The 23,062-nt window shown below is 42.0% G+C and overlaps 1 protein-coding gene across 2 annotated transcripts in view; it reads left to right on the top strand.

Annotated features, from left to right (window-relative positions):
• Positions 1 to 23,062, top strand: part of lrrk1 (leucine-rich repeat kinase 1) — a 201,959-nt gene that overhangs the window by 170,521 nt on the left and 8,376 nt on the right. For both annotated transcript variants that reach the window (XM_048563008.2, XM_059639335.1), the window contains exons 32-33: positions 3,656 to 4,467; positions 22,430 to 22,531. In XM_048563008.2, coding sequence (XP_048418965.1) covers positions 3,656 to 4,467; positions 22,430 to 22,531 — 914 coding nt within the window. The remainder of the gene's footprint in view (positions 1 to 3,655; positions 4,468 to 22,429; positions 22,532 to 23,062) is intronic.

Raw genomic sequence — 23,062 nt, 5'->3', positions numbered from 1 at the left:
TAAGTTTCAATTAGAGTTGCCCCTCATCTTTCTAAACTGCATCAAGTGTAGACCCAGAGTCCTCAAACGTTCCTCGTATGTTAAGCTTTTCATTCCTAGGATCATTCTCGCGAACCTCTTCTGGATTCAGTCCAGGGCCAGTACATCCCTCCTGAGATATGGGGCCCAAAATTGTTCACAATATTCTAAATGTGGCCTTACCAGAACCTTAGAAAGCCTCATTAGTACATCCCTGCTCTTATATTCTACACCTCTCAAAATAAATGCCAACAAAATATTTGCCTTCCTAACTATTAACTTAACCTGCAAGTTAATCTTAAGAGAATCCTGGACTAGGACACCCAAGTCCCTTCGTACTTCAGATTTCTGAATTTTCCTCCCCGTTTAGAAAATAGTCTATGCCACGGTTTGTCCTGTCAAGGTGCATGAACTCACACTTTCCCATGTTGTACTCCATCTGCCACTTCTTTGCCCACTCTCCTAACCTGTCCAAATCCTTCTGCAGCCTCCCCACCAACTCAACACTGCCTGTCCCCCCACGCATCTTCGTACCATTTGCAAACTTAACCAGAATGCTATCAGTTCCTTCATCAGGATCGTTAATGCATAGAGTGAAAAGTTATGATTCCAACACTGACCTTTGTGGAACACCACTTGTCACCGGCTGCCATCCTGAGAAAGACCCCTTTACCCCCCCTCTCTGCTTTCTGCCAATCCTCTAATCATGCTAGTACCTTGCCTCTAACACCATGGGCCCTTATCTTATTTAGCAGCCTCCTGTGTAGCACCTTGTCAAAGGATCTGGAAGTCCAAGTATATAACATCCGTTGGCTCTCCTTTGTCTAACCTGCTCTTTACCCCCTCAAAGAATCATAACAGATTGGTCATGCATGACCTCCCCTTGATGAAACCATACTGACTTTGCCCTATTTTATCATGCACTTCTAAGTATTCAGAAACCTCATTCTTTGCTGTGAACTGGAAAATCTTACCAACAACCAAGATCAGGCTTATAGGCCTGTAATTTACCATCTTTTGCCTTACTCCCTTCTTAAAAGGGTTGGGGGGAAGTTTATATTAGCGATTTTTCCAGTCATCTGGGAACCTCCCTGGCTCCAGTGATTCATGACTGATCACCACTAATGCCTCCGCTGTCTCTTCAACAATCTCCTTCAGAACTCTAAGGTATAGTCCAACTGGGTCCAGCTGGCTTATCCACCATCAGACCTTTCAGTTCTTCTTGCACCTTCTCCTTAATGACAGCCAGCAGCCTCTGCTCCTTAACACTCTTGAAATTTTGGGATGTTACTCATGTCTTCCACCGTGAAGATTGACACAAAGTACTTGTTCGCCATTTCTTTGTTCCCCACTTCTACTTCTCCAATGTCTTTTTCCAGCAGCCCAATGCCCACTTCTGCCTCTCTTTTGCCCTTTATATATTTAAAGAAATTCTTACAATCTTATTTTATATTATTGGCTAGCTTACCTTCGTACTTAATCTTATCCCTCTTTATTTTGTTTAGTTTCCTGTGTTGGTGCAGCCCCCTGGCTTCCCACTGCCCTTCACTACATTTTATGCTTCTGTTTTGCTTTTATGATATCCCTGACTTCCCTTGTCAGCCATGGATGTCTCATTCTCCCTATTGTGTGCTTCTTTTTCCGAGGGATAAATTTTTGCTATGTCTCACGAATTATTCCCAGAAACTCCTGCCATTGCTGTTCCACTGTCCCCCCTGCTAGGCTCCTCTCTGTCAATTGTGCCCAATTCTTCCTCATGCCTCTGTAGTTACCTTTATTCAGCTGTAATACCGTTACGTATGATTCTGTCTTCTTCCTCTCATAATTTACTCTGCAATTTATCATATTGAGATCACTGCCTACTACGGGTTCCTTCACCTTATGCTCCTTTATCAAGTCTGCCTCAGTACACATCAGTAAGTCCAGAATTGCCTGTTCCCTAAGGGGTTCTACCACAAGCTGCTCCAAAAAGCCATTTTGTAGGCATTATACAAATTCTTTTAAATGCAATCCACTGCCAACCTGATTTCCCCAGTCCACTTGTATATTAAAATCTCTCCATGATCACTGTAACCTTCCCTTTCTTACATGCCTTTGCTATCTCCTGGTGTATCTTGTGCCCCACGTCCTCACTCCTGTTTGGAGGCCTGTACGTAACTCCCATCATGGTTTCTTTTACCTTTTTCTAGTTCCTCAATTCAATGTACCAAGATTCTACATCATCTGACTCTATGTCGTTTCTTGCTATCGATTTTAATTTCATTTCTTACTAATAAGACAACCCCACCCCCTCTGCCCACCTGTCTGTCTTTTCGACAGGATGCATATCCTTGGATATGTAGCTCCCAGTCTGATCCATTTGCAGGCACGTCTCCATGATGCCCACCACATCATACCTGCCAATTTCAATCTGCGCTACAAGCTTATTTACCTTATTCCCGTATTGTGTGCTTTCATATACAATACCTTCAGACCTGTATTTACTCTGCCTCTTCTCATTGTCATTCTTTATCCGATGTGCTCTGTCCTGTCCCTGGAGTCTTCAGTAAATTAACCCGAGTTCTCCTTTCTTTTCATTTTTTTTCATGCTTTTCCATGCAGTTGAATTCACCCCCACAGATGATAACTTGCTGCTTTGTTTCTCATTGGCCATTGTACCTCTTGGAGTTTTACCCTTCCCCTTCCACTTCCTAGTTTAAAGTCCTGTTGACCACTCTTTTTACCTGTTTGTGCTAGAATATTGGTCCCAGCTTAGTTCAAGCGTAGACAGTCTCAGCAGTACCAATCCCTCCCGTTCCAATACAGAAGCCAGCGCCCCATGAAATGGAAGCCCCTTTCTTTCATCACTCCTATCGCCACATGTTTACTTTCCTTATTCTTGCATCCCGATTTGCATGTGACTCAGGTAGTAATCTGGAGACTATAATCCTTGAGGACCTTTTTTCTAGTTCCTAGTTCCTGATAATCCCCAAACGGTCCTCTTTGGTCCTTTTTTGGTCCTGGACCACAAAAACTGGTTCTTGCCCCTCCCTCCCCAATATCCTTTCAAACCGGTCAGAATCCCTCATCCTGGCAAGCAACATACTCTGCGGGACTCTCAATCCTGTTTACAAAAGTTCATATCTATTCCTCTAACAATAGAATCCCCTTGCATGAGCTGTCGTTCTCCTTGGTCACTAGTTAGCAGCACAAGAATGTGAGACCGCAGTGATCTATGTTCCAGTGACTAAAACAGAAATTATTGGTGCAATTCAACAGGTGGCAGATTCTGTGGGGAGAAAGCAGAGTTAACGTTTTGAGTCCAATGACTCTTCATCAAAACTGTTCCAATGAAAGGTAAAATTGAGTGGTGTTGTGCCTTGGGTTTATCCAAAAACAATCTGGTGTTTTGAACATTGCAGGCAATGGATAACAAGTCTCATATGACAGAAGTGAGTGTCAGAGAATTGGATGTGGAAACTAGCAGCCTCATTCCTTGTTTAAGTCATGGTGATTGTCACTAACAGATGGGCTGATCTACATATCTGATATCCCAATTAGTGTCCCCACATTTGGAATGGCAATGTGTAGGAGTAAGGTTAAACTATGACAGATATTCTCCAAACCCTGAATATATGTTTTGATCTCTTTGTCACAGAAATCTCCGGTAATGCTTGCTGGCATGGCTGATGGAATGGTCGCAGTTTACTGTCTGGCCAGTGAAATTCCTGAGGGTTGGTGTTCCTATCTGTGCTCACGCTCAGCAAATAAGTTTCAGTTTAAAATCTCCGACAACGACCTTCGACAGAATGCATATCCAGTTACTGATATGATAGCAGTGAACAATGGATCAGAAGTGTGGTACAGCAATGGTCCTGGGATCCTGATCGTAGACACACTTGCTACAGAAATAACTCGGAGATTAGAACCTTATCAAGCTCCCTCGCAGGTCATATCAATGACTTGCAACGTGGGATGTAATGGGGAAGAGGCCATTTGGTGTCTGGATGATAAAACAAGTACTTTAATTATGTACCGTTCATATCAGGTCTGTGCCCATTATACGTGCAGTGACTGTAATCCATTGAGAGACATGTTCCCCATCCAGCAGCCTGCTAGTTTTGCAACAACCACAGCCATTACACCCACAGATATGACTGATTCCAACTCCATGGACGTCAGCATCATTTTCAATGATGAGGTTGGAACCCAAGTTATAAGACATTCTGACTCCATGACCGATTACTGTTCTCTGTCATCCAAATCTTACTCCTCTACCATCGGGAACACCAGGACATCATTCAGTGCCCTGAGTTCCCCAGCCAGTCCCATAAGTATTCCTCATTCTAGTGACTGTGAGTCAAGTTTATCACGTGATAGGTCTGGAAGCATCTCCCCATCAGTGAATGATATTGAACAGCTGCAAGCTATAAAAATCCTAACCGTTAAGGACACCCTGTGGATACCAAGGTAGGTTGCTTATCAGATCCACTCAATTTGAAAAACAAATGCTCACTATCTAAGTGCAGCAGGTTGGATATCACAAAGCAAAATTAAAAATGCAGGTTTCTTAATCTATAACCTCGTAATATATTTAGTTTCTAGATGCTTAATAGTGTTAATTTATGTTAGGTCAGTTTATAGATTATATAATGAGCGAATCAAGTGTTAATGCAGTCAACAGATGTCGACAGCTATTTTGGTATATTATAATTAAACTAATTTGTAAAATTGATATGGGTAGAAATATTAGTCTTGTTAATGTGTAATTCCTCTTGTTGCAACCTTCTATTTAGCTAGCACTCTTCTACAAATAAGCAAGTTGTTTATTTTGATCCACTATTGTGTTGGTATACAGCTGAGGGCCAGGCTACACTTGCCCAAATACATAGTCTTTTCCATATGTGTGTACAGTACACACAAAAATAGTAGCAGTTCTTAGTATTACAATGTAGTTGAAGGATGCATTTTGGAGAGTTGCATCAAATTCTGGTTTATTGGGGATAAATGTAATTTGCATAGTGTGCATCTGCGAGAGAGTGTAATAGTTTTGCAATATAGATGAGCATGAGTGAGATGTTTTGGGGTATGGTTGAGAGTGAGTATTACGCTTTTGGGGTGTTTTTGAGGGTGACTGCATTGGTTTGGAGTGTGGTTGAGGGTGAGTGCAATAGTTTAGCGGGGTGTTGCTGTTTTCTAGACAAAATGTATTGGGATTCTTAATGGAAGCCTAACAAAAGTTTTAAGCTTTGAACTGAAGAGGCTGCTCATAGAGATTTTTAAGCTTGTTAAAGATGTAATGATTAATTGCCCTGCCATATTACACTTTGAGCCCATGCTGCTGAAAAAGCTCATGTGCTGAAGTCTTGATATGACAATAATTAATTCACTCACAGGGTGTGGCATCTCTGGCAAGGCCAGCATTTATTGTCCATATTGTTCAGTTTCCAGGACACAGTATTTATTTATCCATAAATTCAGAAAACAATAGGCTGAGCAAATGCAAATCAGCTGCAGTTGTCAGGGTACATTTCTTTGAACAGAATTATATGGGATGGGAAGGCAATGGCCTCTGGCATTATCGCTTCACTGTTAACCCAGCAACCCAAATAACGTTCTGGAGGTGCAGGTTCGAATCCTATCATGGCAGATGGTGGAATTTGAATTCAATAAAAATGTCTGGAATTAAAAATCTAGTGATGACCATAAATCCATTTCCAATTGTTGGGAAAACCCATCTGGTTCACTATTGCCTTTTTAAGTACGGAAACTGCCATCCTTACCTAGTCTGGCCTACGTGTAATTCCAGATCCACAGCAGTGTGGTTAGCTCTTAACTGTCCTCTGGGCAGTTAAGGATGGGCAATAAATGCTGCCTCGCCAGTGAATGGCGAGGTTAATGTTAATGAAGAAAAATTGTAAGTGGTTCAACATAGATATAATCTCATCATATTTCATTTTGGCATTCTTATGCATTTTGTTTCTGTGTCTTTCCAGTGTTGTTTATTCTTAACTTGGTGTTTGAAAAGTTAATTTATCTTTGGGATTTAATGGACTGTAATTTCATTAACGGAGCATGTACAGTAAAGCAATCTGCTCATTCACACTGTGATCCAGTCCTCATGGGACATCCAGTAAAGTCAGCATTCATTATGATCAAAAGCTATTGAAAGATGATTTCATAAACCTTACAGTTCTGTTGCCCATGTCCTACCTAACATGAAATCCCGCTGGCCTTCGAAAATCAGGTTGATAGTGGATCTCAAAGAACGGAATTTGTGAAATGTCTATGAGGTGATTTTTTTGGAACAGCTTGTGTTATAGCCCACTACAGAACAGACAATTCTGGATTTGGTGATGTGTAGGCAGGCTTGATTAGGGAGCTGAAGTGAGGTAAACCTGGGGGAAGTGACCACAATATGATACCAATCACCTTGCAATTTGAGAGGGAGAAGCTGGATTCCAATATATTACAATCAAGAAAAGGTAGCTGCAAAGATGCGAGGAAAGAGTTGGCCAGAGTTGATTGGAAGGTGAGCCTAGCAGGGAAGACAGTGAAAAAGCAATGGCGGGAGTTTATGGGGGTAATTTGGGAGACACAGCAGAAATTCATCCCAAGGAAGAGGAAACATACTAGGAGGAGGTTGAGGCAACCATGGCTAACATGTCAGGTAGAGAACAACTAAAAAAGCAGTAAGCGGGTAAAGTGATGAAATATGACAGTAAACTAGCTATTAAGGTAAGAGATGATTGCAAGAGTTTTTTTAGATATGAGGTAAGAGAGAGGTAAGTCTGGACAGTGAACCACTGGAAAATGAGACTGGAGAAATAATAATAAGGAACAAAGAAGTGGTAGAGAAGTTGAATAGGTACTTTGCATCAGTTTTCATAGTGGAACACACCAGCAGCTTAACAGAACTTGAAGATTCGAGTTGGGGGCAAAAGTGAGTGTAGAAATTGTCATTAGGGAGAAGATATTAGGGAAGCTGAGAGGGCTAAATGTGGATAAATCACCAGGATCGGATGGACTACACCCCAGACCTTTGAAGGAGATAGCTAAGGAGAGTGCGGAGGCATTGGTGTGATCTTTCATGGTTCACTAGAGTCAAGGAAGGTCTTGGACGACTGGAAAATGGCTAATAACCCCGTTGCTTAAGAAGGGAGAGAGGCAGAAGAAAAGAAATTCAAGACTCAAGGTGATATTGCAGAGCACATGGAAGTGTATGCTAAAATAGTGCTCAGTCAGCATGATTTCGTCAAGTGGAGGTCATGCCTGACAAATCTATTAGAATTCTTTGAGGACGTAATGAGTAAGTTGGACAAAAGAGAACCAGTGGACATCATCTATTTGAGTTTCCAAAATTTGACAACATAAGAAATAGAAACGGAAATTAGGCCAATCTGCCCATCGAGTCTGCTCTGCCATTCAGTCATAACTGATAAGTTCCTCAATCCCATCTTCCTGCATTTTTCCTGTAACTTTTGATCCCCTCAACAATCAAGAACCTATCTGTCTCTGAAACTATGCTGACTTTACCCTATTCTGTCATACACTTCCAAGTATTCAGAAATCTCATCCTTCACAATGGACTTCAAAATCTTACCCACAACTCAGATTAAGCTAATCGGCCTGTAGTTTTCTGTCATTTGCCTTGCTCCCTTTCTAAACAGGAGTGTCATGTTAGCGATTTTCTCGTCCTCTGGAATCCTCCCTGAGTCTAGCAATTCCTGCTAGACTAATGCTACTCCTGATACCACTAATGCCTCCACTGTCTCTTCAGCTATGTCCTTTAGAACTCTGTGGTGTAGTCCATCTGGTCCAGGTGACTTGTCCACTTTCAGGCCACTCAGTTTTTTTAGCACCACCTCCTTAATGACGGCCACCATACTCAGCTCTGCCCTCGACTTTCTCGAATTTTTGGGATATTACTCATGTCTACCACTGTGAAGACTGACGCAAAGTAATTATTCAGTTCTTCAGCCATTTCCTTGTTCCCCACTACTGATTCTCCAGCATCATTTTCCAGTGGTCCAATGTCCACTTCTGCTTCTCTTTTGCCTTTATATATCTAAAGAAACTCTTACAATCTTCCTTTATATTATTGGCTAGCTTACCTTCATATTTAATCTTCTCCCTCCTTGTGTGTCTTTTTTTTGTTGCCCTCTGTTGGTTTTTGTAGGCTTCCTCTGGCTTCCCACTGCCCTTTGCCACATTGTATGCTTTTGCTTTTATGCTGTCCCTGACTTCCCCTGTCAGCTATGGTTGTTTCATCCTCCTTTTTAGTATGTTTCTTTTTCCGAGGGATGAATTTCGCTGCGTCTCCTGAATTACTCCCAGAAACTCCTGCCATTGCTATTCCACTGTCTTTCCTGCTAGGCTCCTCTCCAAGTCAATTCTGCCCAGCAATTCCCTCATGCCTCTGTAGTTGCCTTTATTCAGCTGTAATACTGTTAGCTCTGATTCTGTCTTTTCCCTCTCAAATTGTATCATATTAAGATCACTGCCTACTAAGGGCTCCTTCACCTTTACGCTCCCCTAAGTCTGCCTCATTGCATATCATTAAATCCAGAATTGCCTGTTCCCTAGTGGGCTCTACCACAAGCTGCTCCAAAAAGCCATCTCGTAGACATTGTACAAATTGCTTTTCTTGCAATCCACTGTCGACCTGATTTCCCCAGTCCACCTGTGTGTTTAAAATCTCCCATGATCACTGTAACCTTCCCTTGCTTGCATGCCGTTCCTGTCTCCTGGTGTATCTTGTGCCCCACATCCTGACTCCTGTTTGGAGGCCTGTACATAACTCCCATTATGGTTTTGTTTTTAGCTTTTGTAGTTCCTCAATTCTATGTACAATGATTCTACATCATCTGACCCTACGTCATTTCTTGCTATCGATTTAATTTCACTTCTTACTAATAAGACGACCCCTCTGCCCATCTGTCTGTCTTTTTGATAGGATGTATGTCCTTGGCCCTTGCAGCCACATCTCTGTGATGCCCACCACATCATACCTGCCAATTTCAATCTGCACCACAAGCTCATTTACCTTATTCCTTATACTGTGTGCATTTGGATATATTGCTTCAGTCCTGTATTTACTGTGCCTCTTCTTATTGTTGTCTCTTTATCTAATATGCTTGAAGTTAGATTCTTAACCCTTTCCAAACACACACTCCTATTTGTGTCTTTGCTGGAGACTTCAATAACCTCTCCTGAGTTCTCCTTTTCTATCATTTCTTTCATATTTTTCCATGCAGTTGAATCCACCTCTACAGGTGAACCTGCTGCTTTGTTTCCTACTGAGGTAAGTTTTAACCTTCCCTCCCTACCCCCTCCATTTTCTAGTTTAAAATCCTGTTGACCAGCCTATTTACCTTTTTCACTAGAACATTGGTCCCAGCTCAGTTTAGGTGGAGACTGTCCCAGCAGTACAGATCCCTCCTGTTCCAATACTAATGCCAGTGCCCCATGAAATGGAACCCCTCTTTCCCACACCACTCTCTCAGCCACATGTTTACTTCCCTTACTCTTGTATTTAACAGGAGGCTGCTAACTGAGATAAGAGTCTATGGTATTAGGGGCACGGTGCTGGCAAGTGGCAATGAGGACATTATTGCAAACTTTACAGATGGCTTAAAATAGGTAGAGGGACAAGTAACATTGAGGAGGTGGGGCGGCTGTAGAAGAACTTGGAAGGCTAGCAGAGTGAGCAAAGAAATGGCAGATGGAATACGTTGTGGGTAAGTGTGAGGTTAGGAAGAATAGAAGTGTAGACTACTTTCTAAACAGAGAAGGGCTCCACAACTCTGAAGCACAAAAGGAGATGTACAAGAATGATCACAGGGCCTGAGGGCTTGTTATATGAGGAGTGTTTGAGGACTCTGTATTTGATGGAGCTTAGAGGGATGAGGGGGGTCGCAATGAACTTTGCAGAATACCGAGAAGTCCGAAGAGAATGGACATGTTTCTACTAGTAGAGGAGAGACTAGGACCAGTGGACACTGCCTGTAAGTGAAGAGATGACCCTTAGAATGCAAATGAGGAGGAATTTCTTCAGCCAAAAGATGATTATTCTGAGGGACTCATGGCTGCAGAAGGCTATAGAGGTTAAGTAATTGAGTGTATTTAAGACAGAGATAGATTGTTGATTAGCAAGGGAATCAAGAGTTCCAGGGAGACGACCAGAGTATAGGGTCGAGAAACATATCAGCCACGATCGAATGGCAGAGCAGACTCAATGGGCCAAATAGCTAATTCTGCTCCTATATCTAATGGTCAATTATTCACTGGTGTTGCCAATTGCTGGGAGCTGTGAATGTCGACCCCAAGATCCCACTGTATATCAATGCTTCTAAGGATCCTGCCATTTACTGTGTATTTTCCTCTTGCATTTGACTTCCCAAAATACATCATCTCACACTTTACATTTCTGTACTCAACTTTTCCAGATGATCTGTATCTGTGTCTTCTGAATACCTTCCTCACTATCCACAATCCTACCAATTTTTGTCTTGTCTGCAAAACCACTAACCAGACCACCTGCATTTTCATCAAAGTCAGACGTCCCGGCAATGATCCTTGCGAAGCCCACTGTTCTGTATAAATTACCTTAGGATTCTCATTAATCCTACTTGACAAAAACATTTTGTGGCCCCTTCTAACCCTCCTAACTACTTGTTCAAAGTATTTTCTGCTCATTTTATGTTCCTTGAGGGCCTTGTCTGGTTTCAGTATTCCTCAGGGGCCTTATGTGAGTTCATGCCCATTACCCTGTGAAATTTCTGTGCTCCTCCAATTTGATGTCTTGTTCAGCCCCAATTTTGATTGCTCTAGCATTGGTGGCCGTTGTCAGTTGGCTAGGCCAAAGGTCCTGAATTCCTCTGTACACCTCTCTGCCTCTCCACCTCACTCTCCTCTCTAAAATGCTCTATAAAACCTACCTCATTTAACTTTAGATCATTTGATCTGATATCGCCTTGTTTTACTCATTAGCACAGAATCACAAAAATATTACACTGCAGAATGAAACCATTTGGACCGTTATGCCTGCACTGGCCTATTATCCAGTGATTATCTCCTACCTTTTCCTCATGTCACTGTACATCACTGCTCTCTGGAAAAAAAACCATCCAATGCTTTCATGAATTCCTCAATTGAGTATACCTCCACCACATTTCCAGGCAGTGTATTCTATGCCCAGACAACTCGCTGTGCATTAAACACATTGCTCACTCTGCATTTTAAATCAATCCCCTCTTGTTTTTGTATCTTTTACTAGTGAAAATAGCTTCTCTCTGATACTGTGCCAGCCTTTTCATCATTTTGAAAACGTCAATCGGATCTCCTCTCAGCCTCCTTCATTCCAGGGGCAGCATTCTTAACTTGTTCAGTCTACCCTCAACTGAAGTTTCTCGTGCCTGGAACCATTCTAATAAAGTGTTTCTGCACTCTCACCAATGTATTTGTATCTTTCCTATAATGTGGCACCCACAACTACACATACATACTCCAGCTGAGGCCTAACAAGAATCTTGTAGAAGTTCAGTATCATACTCTTGCTGTTGTATTCTCTGCCACTATTAACAAAGCTGAGAACACCATATGCTATTACTAACTGTACTGTCCTGCCACTTTCAATGATCTGTGTAAACGTACACCCATGTCCCTCTGCTCAGGCACTACCCTGAGAATTTTATATTGTCTTTTAGTCATCTTCCAACTAAAAAGCATCCCCTGTCACTTCCCTGCATTGAGCCTCATCTGCAACCTATTAGCTCACTCCACCAACTTGTTAATGTCCTTCTGGAGTTCCACACTCTACTTACAGTTTAAAGTTCATCCAATTTTGATGGCATCTGAAAATTTGGCAATTGTCCCCTGCACATCAATGGTACATCTTAGGGAAAAACAAGGGTTCCAATATCAGCCCCTGAAAAAGTCTGCTGCAAAAAACTTTCCTCCAGTCCGTTACTCCCTGATTCTTATCATTCTGTCAACATAATACAAAATTGGCTACGTCCCTTTCCTCCATTTTTCTGTCATGTGGTACTGTCAAATGCCTTCTGGAAATCCATGTGTACTACATCAAAAGCATTACCCTCTCAAGCCTTTATGTTTACAAAGAACAAAGAAAATTACAGCACAGGAACAGGCCCTTCGACCCTCCAAGCCTGCGCCGATCGAGATCCTTTGTCTAACCTGTCATCTATTTTTTAAGGGTCTGTCTCCATTTGCTCCCCACCCATCCATGTACGTGTCCAGATATATCTTAGAAGATGCTAACGTGTCTGCGTCTACCACCTCCGCTGGCAACGCGTTCCAGGCACCCACCACCCTCTGCGTAAAGAACGTTCCACGCATATCTTCCTTAAACTATCCTCCTCTCACTTTGAACTCATGACCCCTAGTAATTGAGTATCGCACTCTGGGGAAAAAGCTTCTTGCTACCCACCCTGTCCATACCCTCATGATTTTGTAAACCTCAATCAGGTCCCCCCTCAATCTCCGTCTTTCTAATGAAAATAATCCTAATCTGCTCAACCTCTCTTCATAGCTAGCACCCTCCATACCAGGCAACATCCTGGTGAACGTCCTCTGCAACCTCTCCAAAGCGCCCACATCCTTTTGGGAATGTGGCAACGAGAACTGTACACGAAAATGTGGTCGAACCAAAGTCTTATACAACTCTAACATGACCTGCCAACTCTAGTACTCAATACCCTGTCCGATGAAGGAAAGCATGCCATATGCCTTCTTGACCATCCTATTGACCTGCGTTGTCACCTTAAGGGAACAAGGGACCTGAACACCCAGATCTCTCTGTTCATCAATTTTCCTTAAGACTTTTCCATTTACTGTATAGTTCGCCCTTGAATTAGATCTTTCAAAATGCATCACCTTGCATTTGCCCGGATTGAACTCCATCTGCCATTTATCTGCCTAGCTCTCCAGTCTATCTATATTCTGCTGTAATCTCTGACAGTCCACTTCACTATCTGCTACTCCACCAATCTTAGTGTCATCTGCAAACTTGCTGATCAGACCACCTACACCTTCCTCCAAATCATTTACGTATATCACAAACAACAGTGGTCCCAGCACAGATCCCTGTGGAGCACCACTAGTCACAGGTCTCCAATTTGAGAAACCCCCTTCTACCAGTACACTCTGTCTCCTGTTGCCTAGCCAGTTTTTTATCCATCTAGCTAGCACACCCTGGACCCCATGTGACTTCACTTTCTCCATCAGCCTGTCATGGGGAACCTTATCAAACGCCTTACTGAAGTCCATAAATACTTTTCAAAAAACTGTAACAAGTTAGTTAAACATGATTTCCTCTTTAGAAATCCATGCTGACTCTTTCTAATCAAATCACCTTTTCCCACGATTCTGTCCCGAATAATTGTTTGCAAATGTTTCACCGCTAACAAAATTAAATTAAGTGGTCTATAACTGCCAGGATTAGCCTCATTCTTACTGAGTACAGCCTTAATGTTGGCAGTTCTCCAGTGTTATGGACCCTCTCTGGAGTCCAGGCAAGGCTAAAATATCATGGCTAGTGCCTCTGCAATTTCAACCCTCACTTCCTTGAAAATCCTTGGATGTATTTCATCTAGTCCCAGTACTCTGTGAACTTTAAATACTAACAGTCTTTCCAAGATATCCATCTTCTTAATTTTGATTCCTTCTAATGACAGTATTTCCTCTTCCATCACTATGACCTGGGCAGCAACTTCCTCTTTCATAGTGACAAAATCACTCTATCTCCTCCATGACCCATGCCTTCATCAGTAAATCACTTTCTTGGTCTCAGATGTGTCCTACTCCGACTTTAACCACTCTATCTCCCTGGCCATCCAGGGAACCCTGGATTTGTTTGCCCTACCTTTTGCATTAGAGGAAATATATCTTAACTGTACATAATCATCTGCTCCTTGTTCACTTACTTATCTTCCCACCACCTCTAATTCCAGTAAATCCTTCTCAGCTGTGTTCTAGCCAAGTCAGGTACTTGCCAAGTTTGATTTTCCTTGTTCTGACTATAATACTTGGGACATTTCATTACATTAAAGGAACACATTCATGAAGGTGTGACAGTGGGAGTGCCTTCCCATGCTCAAACAGTTTTTTAAAAAAAATTGTAAAACAAGGACAACACAGAAAACAGTCACAGGGGCATCTTGCTCCTCAGCAACACATGGAAGATCTTTGCTAGGGTCTGTCTTAAGTGACTCCATTTAACTGCAGAACAAGTGCATCTACAAGCACGGCACCATCGAATCTACAACCGAGCTAATCTTTTAGTGACAAAAGAACAATAGGGAACAGGAAGTGCTTCCTTACCTTGCTTTCATAGATCTCACAAGGCATCTGCCATCACCTGCAGGAAGAATATGGAGAAAATTTACTGTTCATCAAAGCTCCTCAGTGTCTTGAGCTCCTGATGCTAATGTTACCTATAAGCTGCACACATGAGCGGCTGTGCACTGGGAAAATGAAATCTGTACATGTCCCATAATCGTGCATTGGATGACCTATTTCGAACAGCCAGTGAATCCCAGGATGCTCCACATGCCAGATCAAAACCCAGGCCTTCTGAACCCGCTACATGATCACACTACTCATTCCAGCTCCAGACAAATTGTAAAAATTGTGATCGCCAAAACAAGTTCTAGAAAGGCGTAGAAACCAGGTCATATCATCTCCAGCCAGGGGCTTGAGTTGAAAGCTGTAGGAACAGATTGGGGAGGTGTGGGAGTTTATAGTCTTCTCAGCAGTGACTAGGAGGATGAGGCATGAGAGGACTGGGAAGCTGGCAGCCCTTCCAGAAAGAAGTTAATACATGATACAAATAGCACGTTACATTTCTGCCATATTTTAAAGCTTTATTTTCTTGATTTGTTTAAAATATGTCCAAAATAAAAGTAAGCGAGTCTTCAAAAATGAAATTCAGCACACATTTCAAAAGGAAATGGTTTTCTGAGGTCATTGAAACTGAAAGCCATCCTCAACTCAGATTCTGAATCTGAGAGGTTTTCATTTATCGTGAAATGGATGATGTTGGTTTGGTGAAAGTTCTCAATGTTAATATCATATTTTCAGTAAAGATTAATGCGCCCATGCTTTCCATGCAAGACAGTGATGATCATGTGGTGAAGTGCACTGCAATTACTAAGAATCCAGCACAGCAAGAATTTTGCTTTAAAATTTGTAGAGTGTATTGGCTTTGTCATAGAGTTCCTGGATGATTTGCGTAGATTGCATTTTCATATGTTGATAGTGGGTGAAAGTATGGACATTTCAGTTAAAAAAAAATGTTGATTTTGTACGCCGAGTTTCAGCCAGAATCTGAACTTGATTATAAGACTGTCTTTGCAGGAATTTTGAAACTGATTGCTTGTGGCAGTGTCTCCATTGTGAAAGCAAATAGGTAATTTTAATCACAAACAAAAACAGAAGTTGCTGGAAAAGCTCAGTAGGTCAGGTAGTGATCCTTCCTCAGAACTGGACCCGAAACATTAACTTTGATTTCTCTTCACAGTTGCTGTCAGACCTGCATAGCTTTTCCAGCAATTTCTGTTTTTGTTTCTGGTTTACAGCATCCGCATTTCTTTCAGTTTTAATTAGGTAATTTTAATCAGTGGCCTTGATTTACAGAAATGATGTTTACATCTGGCTTCTGTTATGCTGGAGAGGGAAAATGCAGCAGCCGCAGTGACACAAAATCGAGCATTTGTCAGAACAACATTGTTTTGCTGACAGGGCAGATCTGGGATTGGATGATGTTTGGATGTAGGTGCCAGTTATGTAAGATATTGAAACACTTCAGAGAACAGTATATGCAATGTTCAGTAGGTCAAATGTGAAGAAAGGTCAAAGTCGAAATGTGATGCAGTGGTAATTGATATCTGAATGAAGTGGGATGTCGCAAGACACTTTGCAGTGAGTGCACTAATACAAAACCACACTATCTTAGTTGAGTACTGTGCAGCAATCCAATAAAATGCCCACAAAAGCGCTACATGGTGTTGCATTTACAGCTCTAAATGATGTTCTTGGTGAGCTGGCATCATTGTGCATATTCTTATAGAGAGAAGCTAAAACAGAAATTTCTGGAGAAAATCAGCAGCTCTGGCAGCATCTGTGGAGAAAAGAAACCAGCATTTTGAAGGGTCGCTGAACCCAAAACATTAGCTCTGCTTTTTCTCCAGAGATGCTATCAGAGCTACTGAAATTCTCCAGTAATTTCTAATTTTTGTTTCAGATTTCCAGCATCCACAGTCTTTGTTTCTCTAGACCTTTCCTCCTAAATCTGCAAGAAGGCAGTTTACTGACATACTAGTCTCTCCAGGCAGAAAGCAAAGTTGAAAATACAGCATGTCTTGATGAGCAAATTTGTCTACACCGATGCTGCCTCCCGAGTCGCTCACACAGGAACTCTGCTACAAAGACTGCTGGATTGATTCTGCCATAGCTGAAACTTGTTATTCCAGATTATAAGTGTCACAAATACTGTGGTCATGGACGAGGAAATATCACTTCTTTCCCCCTTTCACGCTGTATAAGACCCTGTGAGAATTGGTTAGCAAATTCTGCTACTTTGGGCCCACAGTGATAGACAAACTTTCTCTTGATACAGAATTCAATGCACGCATGAGGAAAGCAGCTACCATTTTCAACCTGATCTTAATTGATGATTTGAGGCTCATGTTCTCAGCAGTGTGCTATATGATGGTGAAACATGAGTGACTAACAACTGTTAAGGAAGGAAGTTCAACAGCTTTCATATTTACTACTTGTGGCACAGTCTAGACATCTCATGGAAGGACCAAATCACAGCATTCCTCTCAAAGGCAATTCTCACAACTATGTTGGCATTCGTCAAGGAAAGGCAACTTCACTGCCTCTTGTGCATTTACAGACGGAAGAGGGACTTGGACTTGGATCCACGGATTTTCTGTGCCACGATGCAGCCAGAGCCGGATGACCTTTGGGACACCCAAAGCCCTGCTTCAATGAGTCTGACATGAAGCCTGAACATTGATTCTTTCCTGGAAGAGGTGAGCCAAATGCAGCGGTGAAATCACCTGTGGACTGTTGTATCCACCACGACAATCTGTAGCTGCAGTCACTTGGCAACTCGCGCCATTCTTGAAAATAGCAACCCACAATAGAAGTTGGGTATGCAACATATGTGCTTCTCGGAGACTGGTCTCCTCAATCATCAGTAAAATTGCAGCATATGAAGCCACCTATCCCCAATGGATTTACTGTACATCCACATTGATAGTATAAGTTATTGCTGTTGTTGCTTTCTGTTCTGCTCACTCTGGCCTCTTGTATGCTTCTGCCATTCTCAGCTGATTGTGCCTTGGACTTTCAATCATTTCTCTATTTACTTTTGTCTGTGTGAAACAGGGAAATTTTCTAACTTAAAATGCATGTTTTTTTTTGCTTTTGATTTTGTTCTTGATCTTCACTCCTATTAACTACGTCATCAGATGATTCCCAAACTCAACTTGCAACATCAGCCAACAGAACTATGAGCAGAGACAGGCAAATGTGGCCAGTCCCCATCACCTGGAGTCAATCCTTAAAGAATGGAACCAATTTTCCAACCACAATAAGACTTACAATCAGGAACATCTGCTCTTATATTCAATGAAGTCACAGCCTCACATTACATTAGGCATGGTATGCCTGCAGAAGCCAACCTCACAGACTCTTAAACCCCAATGAAGAGCCTAAATTTTATAAATTGTATTTTTCTTGAGCATTTCTTGAGTAATGCAGGGGAGGCGATGGCCTCGCTGAATTGTTAATCCAGAGACCAAGGAGAGAGTGCTGGCTAAAAATAGACAGCTTAGTTGCATGGTGTAAAGACAACAGTCTCCCCCTCGGTACTGAGATGGAGGTGGCTGAGAGCTTCAAGTTCCCTAGGAATAAGTGTCACCAGTGATCTATCCTGGTCCATTCATGTTGACCCTACAGTCAAGAAAGCGCACCAATGCCTCTCTTTCCTCAGAAGGCTAAGGAAATTTGACATGTCCACAATGACTCTTACAGTTGCACCACAGAAAACAACCTACCCAGATGCATCACAGCTTGGTATGACAACCGCTATGCCTAAGACAGCCAGAAATTAGAATTGTGAACGCAGTCAAGTTCATTGCAAAACCATCTTTCTATCCACTTCCAGTGGTCAGAAGATACAAAATTTTGAAAACACCTACCAACAGATTTAAGAACAGCTTCTTCCCTGCTGTTGTCGTATTGATGAACAGATTTTTCATTTGTTACAGTTGACCTTTCTCTGTGCTGTAATACTACGTTCTACATTCTGTTCTATTTCCTTGTTGTACTGATGTAAGGAATGATTTATCTGATTAGCATGCAAAACAATACTTTTCATGGTAACTCAGTAAACATGACAATAAATCAAATCAAGTTAATGTTCATGGCGAACCAGGTTCGAATCCGACTACGGCAGCTGGTGAGAAATGAATTCAATAAAAATCTGAAATTAAGAGTCTCACGCTGATCATGAATCCATTGTCAATTGTTGTTAAAAACCCATCTGCTTCATTTTTGTCCATTTAGAGAAAGAATCTGCCATTCTTATCTGGTCTGGCCTGCATGTGACTCCAAACCCACAGCAATGTGGTTTACTCTCGACTGCCTTCTGGGCAATTAGGGATGGGCAATAAATGCTGGTCTAGCGAGCAATGCCCTCATCCTATGAATGAATAAAAAGAATGGTTTCATTTCTACTTGTTTCTAATAGGAATGTTAACAGTAGAATCATATGGTAATCCCTAACAGAGGGAACATATTCAACCCATCAGGGTCAATCCTATTTGGTTCACTTTTGAAAGTGACCTGTGAAAACCAGTAGCAGCTTGTTCATGAATGCAGACTAGACTGTTGAAGTTGCTGTTCTCTGTCTTAGTAGGACTGTACCGTGGATCCAGACACACAACCCACTCATTGGCCCACAGACAGTTTTGAGAGCTGAGTCGCCAAGTGTATTCATCATTTTCACTTCCCTTGTTGGAGCTGTCTACATGTTGTTCAAGGATCAAGATAAGGTGGCAGGAATCATCACAAGTCTGAAATGTCAGCCCAATTAAAGCACCTTCCCTCACTGAGATCCTGATAGAAACATATCAGCTATTATCAGGCTATTATTAACTCCAGGCAGTTCCTACAGCATAGCTGTTACTTGGATGATATTGTCGGCACTGTTCCAAAACAAAGTATCTGGTATTGACAGCTTTGACATGTCACATTGACACAGCAATCAGTTTTCCATTCTGCTCCATACTGGAATTTTGCTTCCCATCAACACGAGTCTATGTTTGATTATGAGGCAGTGTGACTGTACATTCCATAAATATGAGACCAATGTAATCATTTTTTTCTGTAAACCATCTTTCCCTCTTACTGGCAGATGGCATGCACTTATTTTCCTGCTAACAGTGGGATCGAAGTTAATCTTAGTGCTGAAGTGATTGGCTGCCTGATATTCAGTTTCAAACATTGCAGTTCGAATCTTGGAAAATCATAGTATGGAAACAGACCATTCAGCCCATCTATTCCACACTAACCCTCCAAAGAACATCCCACCCAGACACTACCCTATCCCTGTAACCCTGCATTTTCCCATGGTTCATGCACCTAGCCTGAACATCCCTGGACACAATGGGCAATTTAGCATGGCCAATCCACCTAACCATACCTTTGGACTGTGGGAGGAACCCGGAGCACCCGGAGGAAACCCATGCAGATGCAGCGAGAACAGCTTGTGAGATATAGATTCACGTGCTCACAATCACAGAGTCAGTGGAGACAAAGTCTTGGAAACAAGTAACCTAAGCTTTATTACAAGTCTGCAGAGTCGGGTTGCCCCCCGTTGCCTGAGGCGCACACAGGCCAGGGACCCTCCCCTTTTTATACATCATTTTTCCGGCCAGATCCTCCCCTTTTGGCTCCGTCCAATCTGAGCTCCAAGGTGCACAATCTTCCGATTACTTCCCTTGTCCCACCCCCTTCATACATCGCATGTTATGCTAATTAAGCAGCTTCGCAAGCATGGGCGTAAAAGTTAATATGCATTCTGTCATTAGGCATGCGCTTCAACTATGTCTATTGTGAAAAGCTTAACCTTTTCACCCTCTGGGTGTCTGCTAGTAGTTTTGGAACGGCTCATTCTGGTTTCTAACCACTTGGCCCTCACCTCCTTTTCTTATCACTCGGCTCAGTACTAGATGTCTTTTTGTTCAAAGCTGAGTAATTCTTTTCACTGCAGTTTAATCATCCTTATCTCTCACAGTTAACGCACCTAGCCTGAACATCCCTGGACACAGTGGGCAATTTAGCATGGCCAATCCACCTAACCGTACCTTTGGACTGTGGGAGGAACCAGGAGGAAACCCACGCAGACGCAGGGAGAACGTGCAAATTCCACACACACAGTCGCCCGAGGGTGGAATCAATCCCTGATTCCTGGTGCTGTGAGGTAGCAGTGCTAACCATTGTCCCCCTGTGTGACCCCATGGTCATGGTCTACGTTATTGCCTAGCCTTTAATTCCAGATTTTATTAACTGAATTCAAAAGCTACAAGCTGCCACGGTTGGGTTTGAACCTTATAGTAGATTATTGATCCTTTGACTTTACCATTACATCATTATTTCCCCATAAATATTATGAAATGATACAGAGTTAATGGGGAGACAGTGAGAATAGTTTGAGTTTGACACAAAGCTCTGAGGAGTGAATGGGGCAGTGTGATTACTTTAGGATTTATACAGGACTACTAGATGAGAATGGGGAATTGAAAAATTTTGGGATTGATACCAGGCTATGAGGAGAGACTGTAACAGTGGAAATAGCTTGGGATTGATACAGAACTCTGAGGAGAGACAGTGGGGTATTGGGATTAACACAGGGCTGTGTTCAGTGGACAAGTGGGATTATTTTGGGTTTGATACAAAGCTGTGTGAAGAATACATAGTGGTGAGACGGTTAATTAACTACTGTCTGAAATGGACTAGCAAGCTACTCAATTAAAAGACAGTTGGAGATTGTAACAGATACATACTGCCCTCATCAAGCCCTGTTTAATTGTAAAACCAAAAGAACTACGGATGCTGTAAATCAGGAACAAAAATAAATTTGCTGGAAAAGCTCAGCAGATCTGGCAGCATCTGTCAAGAAAAAACAGAGTCAACATTTCTGGTTCAGTTACCCTTCCTCAGAACTGATGGTGCTGTGAAAACATCAGTTTAAATGCAGAAGGGAGATTGGTGGGGTAGGAGTAAGCGAAAGGATAGTTCCTAAAGCTAGCTATCAATTCTAAGTTAGCCCCACCTGCCCTGCTCCCTTCCCAAATTCCTCTATTATTCGAAGTTAATCCTGTTGCTATAATTTACCCCCATTGCTCCCATCTTGAATCATTGCTAATTTTTCATAAAAGGATGCAGTGGTTTCTACCTGAATCTGCTCTGTGAGAAAGCATTCCATGTTCCAACAATTGATTGCTTTTTGCCTCCTCATTCTGAGTGGCCCTTTTGGCAGTGCCTCCAGTTTACTTCCTGTTCTTCATTTTAGTGTTGCGGTTGCCAAGATGAGCTTGGTTGTCTATGTAAGTTGATGAAATTCAGTTGTAACTTTCAACAATCCAGGTCAAACCTTTTTACCAGTGCTTTTAAACTTGCCTATGCCAACAGTGATCAAGTCATTGATTTTATCGGCTCAGGGTGATTATCTATGATATAGTAGGAAAGATTCTAAAAGCTTGAAACATTAACTCTGTTTCTGTCTCCTATAATGGAACTCAGCAGGTCTGGCACTTCCATCAATTTGTTTTTATTTCAGATTTTGTTACATTGATCAAACTTGTTCCATTGACTATAAAATGATGTAGGACAACTTGAAGTGCTGAACAGTGCTATAGAAATGCACTTCTGTTGTCTTATTGTCAGTTCTATCCAATATTTAGAGTTCTTGGTACAGTTTCATTTTGCAAATAAAATGAATAACAAATGCTATAGCATACACCACACACTGTACAACTGCATGTGACACCCACAGCCTGTTGATCTGACTTCACCCTGCTCCCACTTTGCTCTGTTGTCACGATACACCACATCCACTGTACCCTGCTCCCAATGCATGCTGCACCTACTGTGTACTGCACAAACTCCCGGTGCACACTACCCAACATATACTGCGCACACTCCCACTGCATATTATACACTGCCATCAGTGCACATTGTAGCCACTGCATATTGTGCAATGTTGCCAGTGCAAGTTGGACTGGCTGCATACTGCACATACTTCCAGTGCTTGTATGCTGACCCAATCTTTTATGTGTATTGTCACTGTCACTAAACTTCCTTTTCATTGCTGTTTTGTTGTTTTTAATTTCAGACGAGGTGGTGATATTATTGTTATTGAGCTGGAAAACCAGTCCACCTGCCAGCAAGGCAGGGTCATGGCAGTACTAAAGCCAGAATCTGCACCTGAAGACAGGTAAGTGAGTGTTAAATCAATAGAAGGACCCAAAGCAAACTGATGCCATATATGTGCTGTTCGTGTCTTTCTCTCCATTGCAAACTAACCAGCTGAGCTAACCGATCCCAGATGGAACTCCTATCTGATTTACAGCAGCCCATTTCTCTTTGGCTGGTATTTGAGGCAGTCTCCATTACTTCAGTAACACTTTGTTTTTTAAATAATTACACTCGGCTGTGGATTCTGATTCAATTTCTGAGTGTGCTGTTTGATACAGCTGTCTCGACTCAAATTCGTTCTGTCGCATTTCTACCAAAGAAGATGGTTAAAACATGTCAGCCTCATTCTCTTTACTCTCTTCCTTTCATCTTGAGTTTTCGAAAATACTGTCAGATAACTGAATTTTAAAACCTGAATAACACAGGTTTCCATAGCTTCCTCCTCTTCATATCTAATTCTGTGAATTTGAGATCTAGTTACAACATAGCCTGGAATCAATCCAGGACAATTCCCCCTGTAGAATCTCAATTTCTTTAACTTCCAATGTCC

Source organism: Stegostoma tigrinum, chromosome 33, assembly GCF_030684315.1.
Source record: "Stegostoma tigrinum isolate sSteTig4 chromosome 33, sSteTig4.hap1, whole genome shotgun sequence".
NCBI lineage: Eukaryota > Metazoa > Chordata > Chondrichthyes > Orectolobiformes > Stegostomatidae > Stegostoma > Stegostoma tigrinum.
The sequence above is the reverse complement of the archived record's forward strand: the minus strand, read 5'-3'. Positions and strand labels throughout refer to the sequence as shown.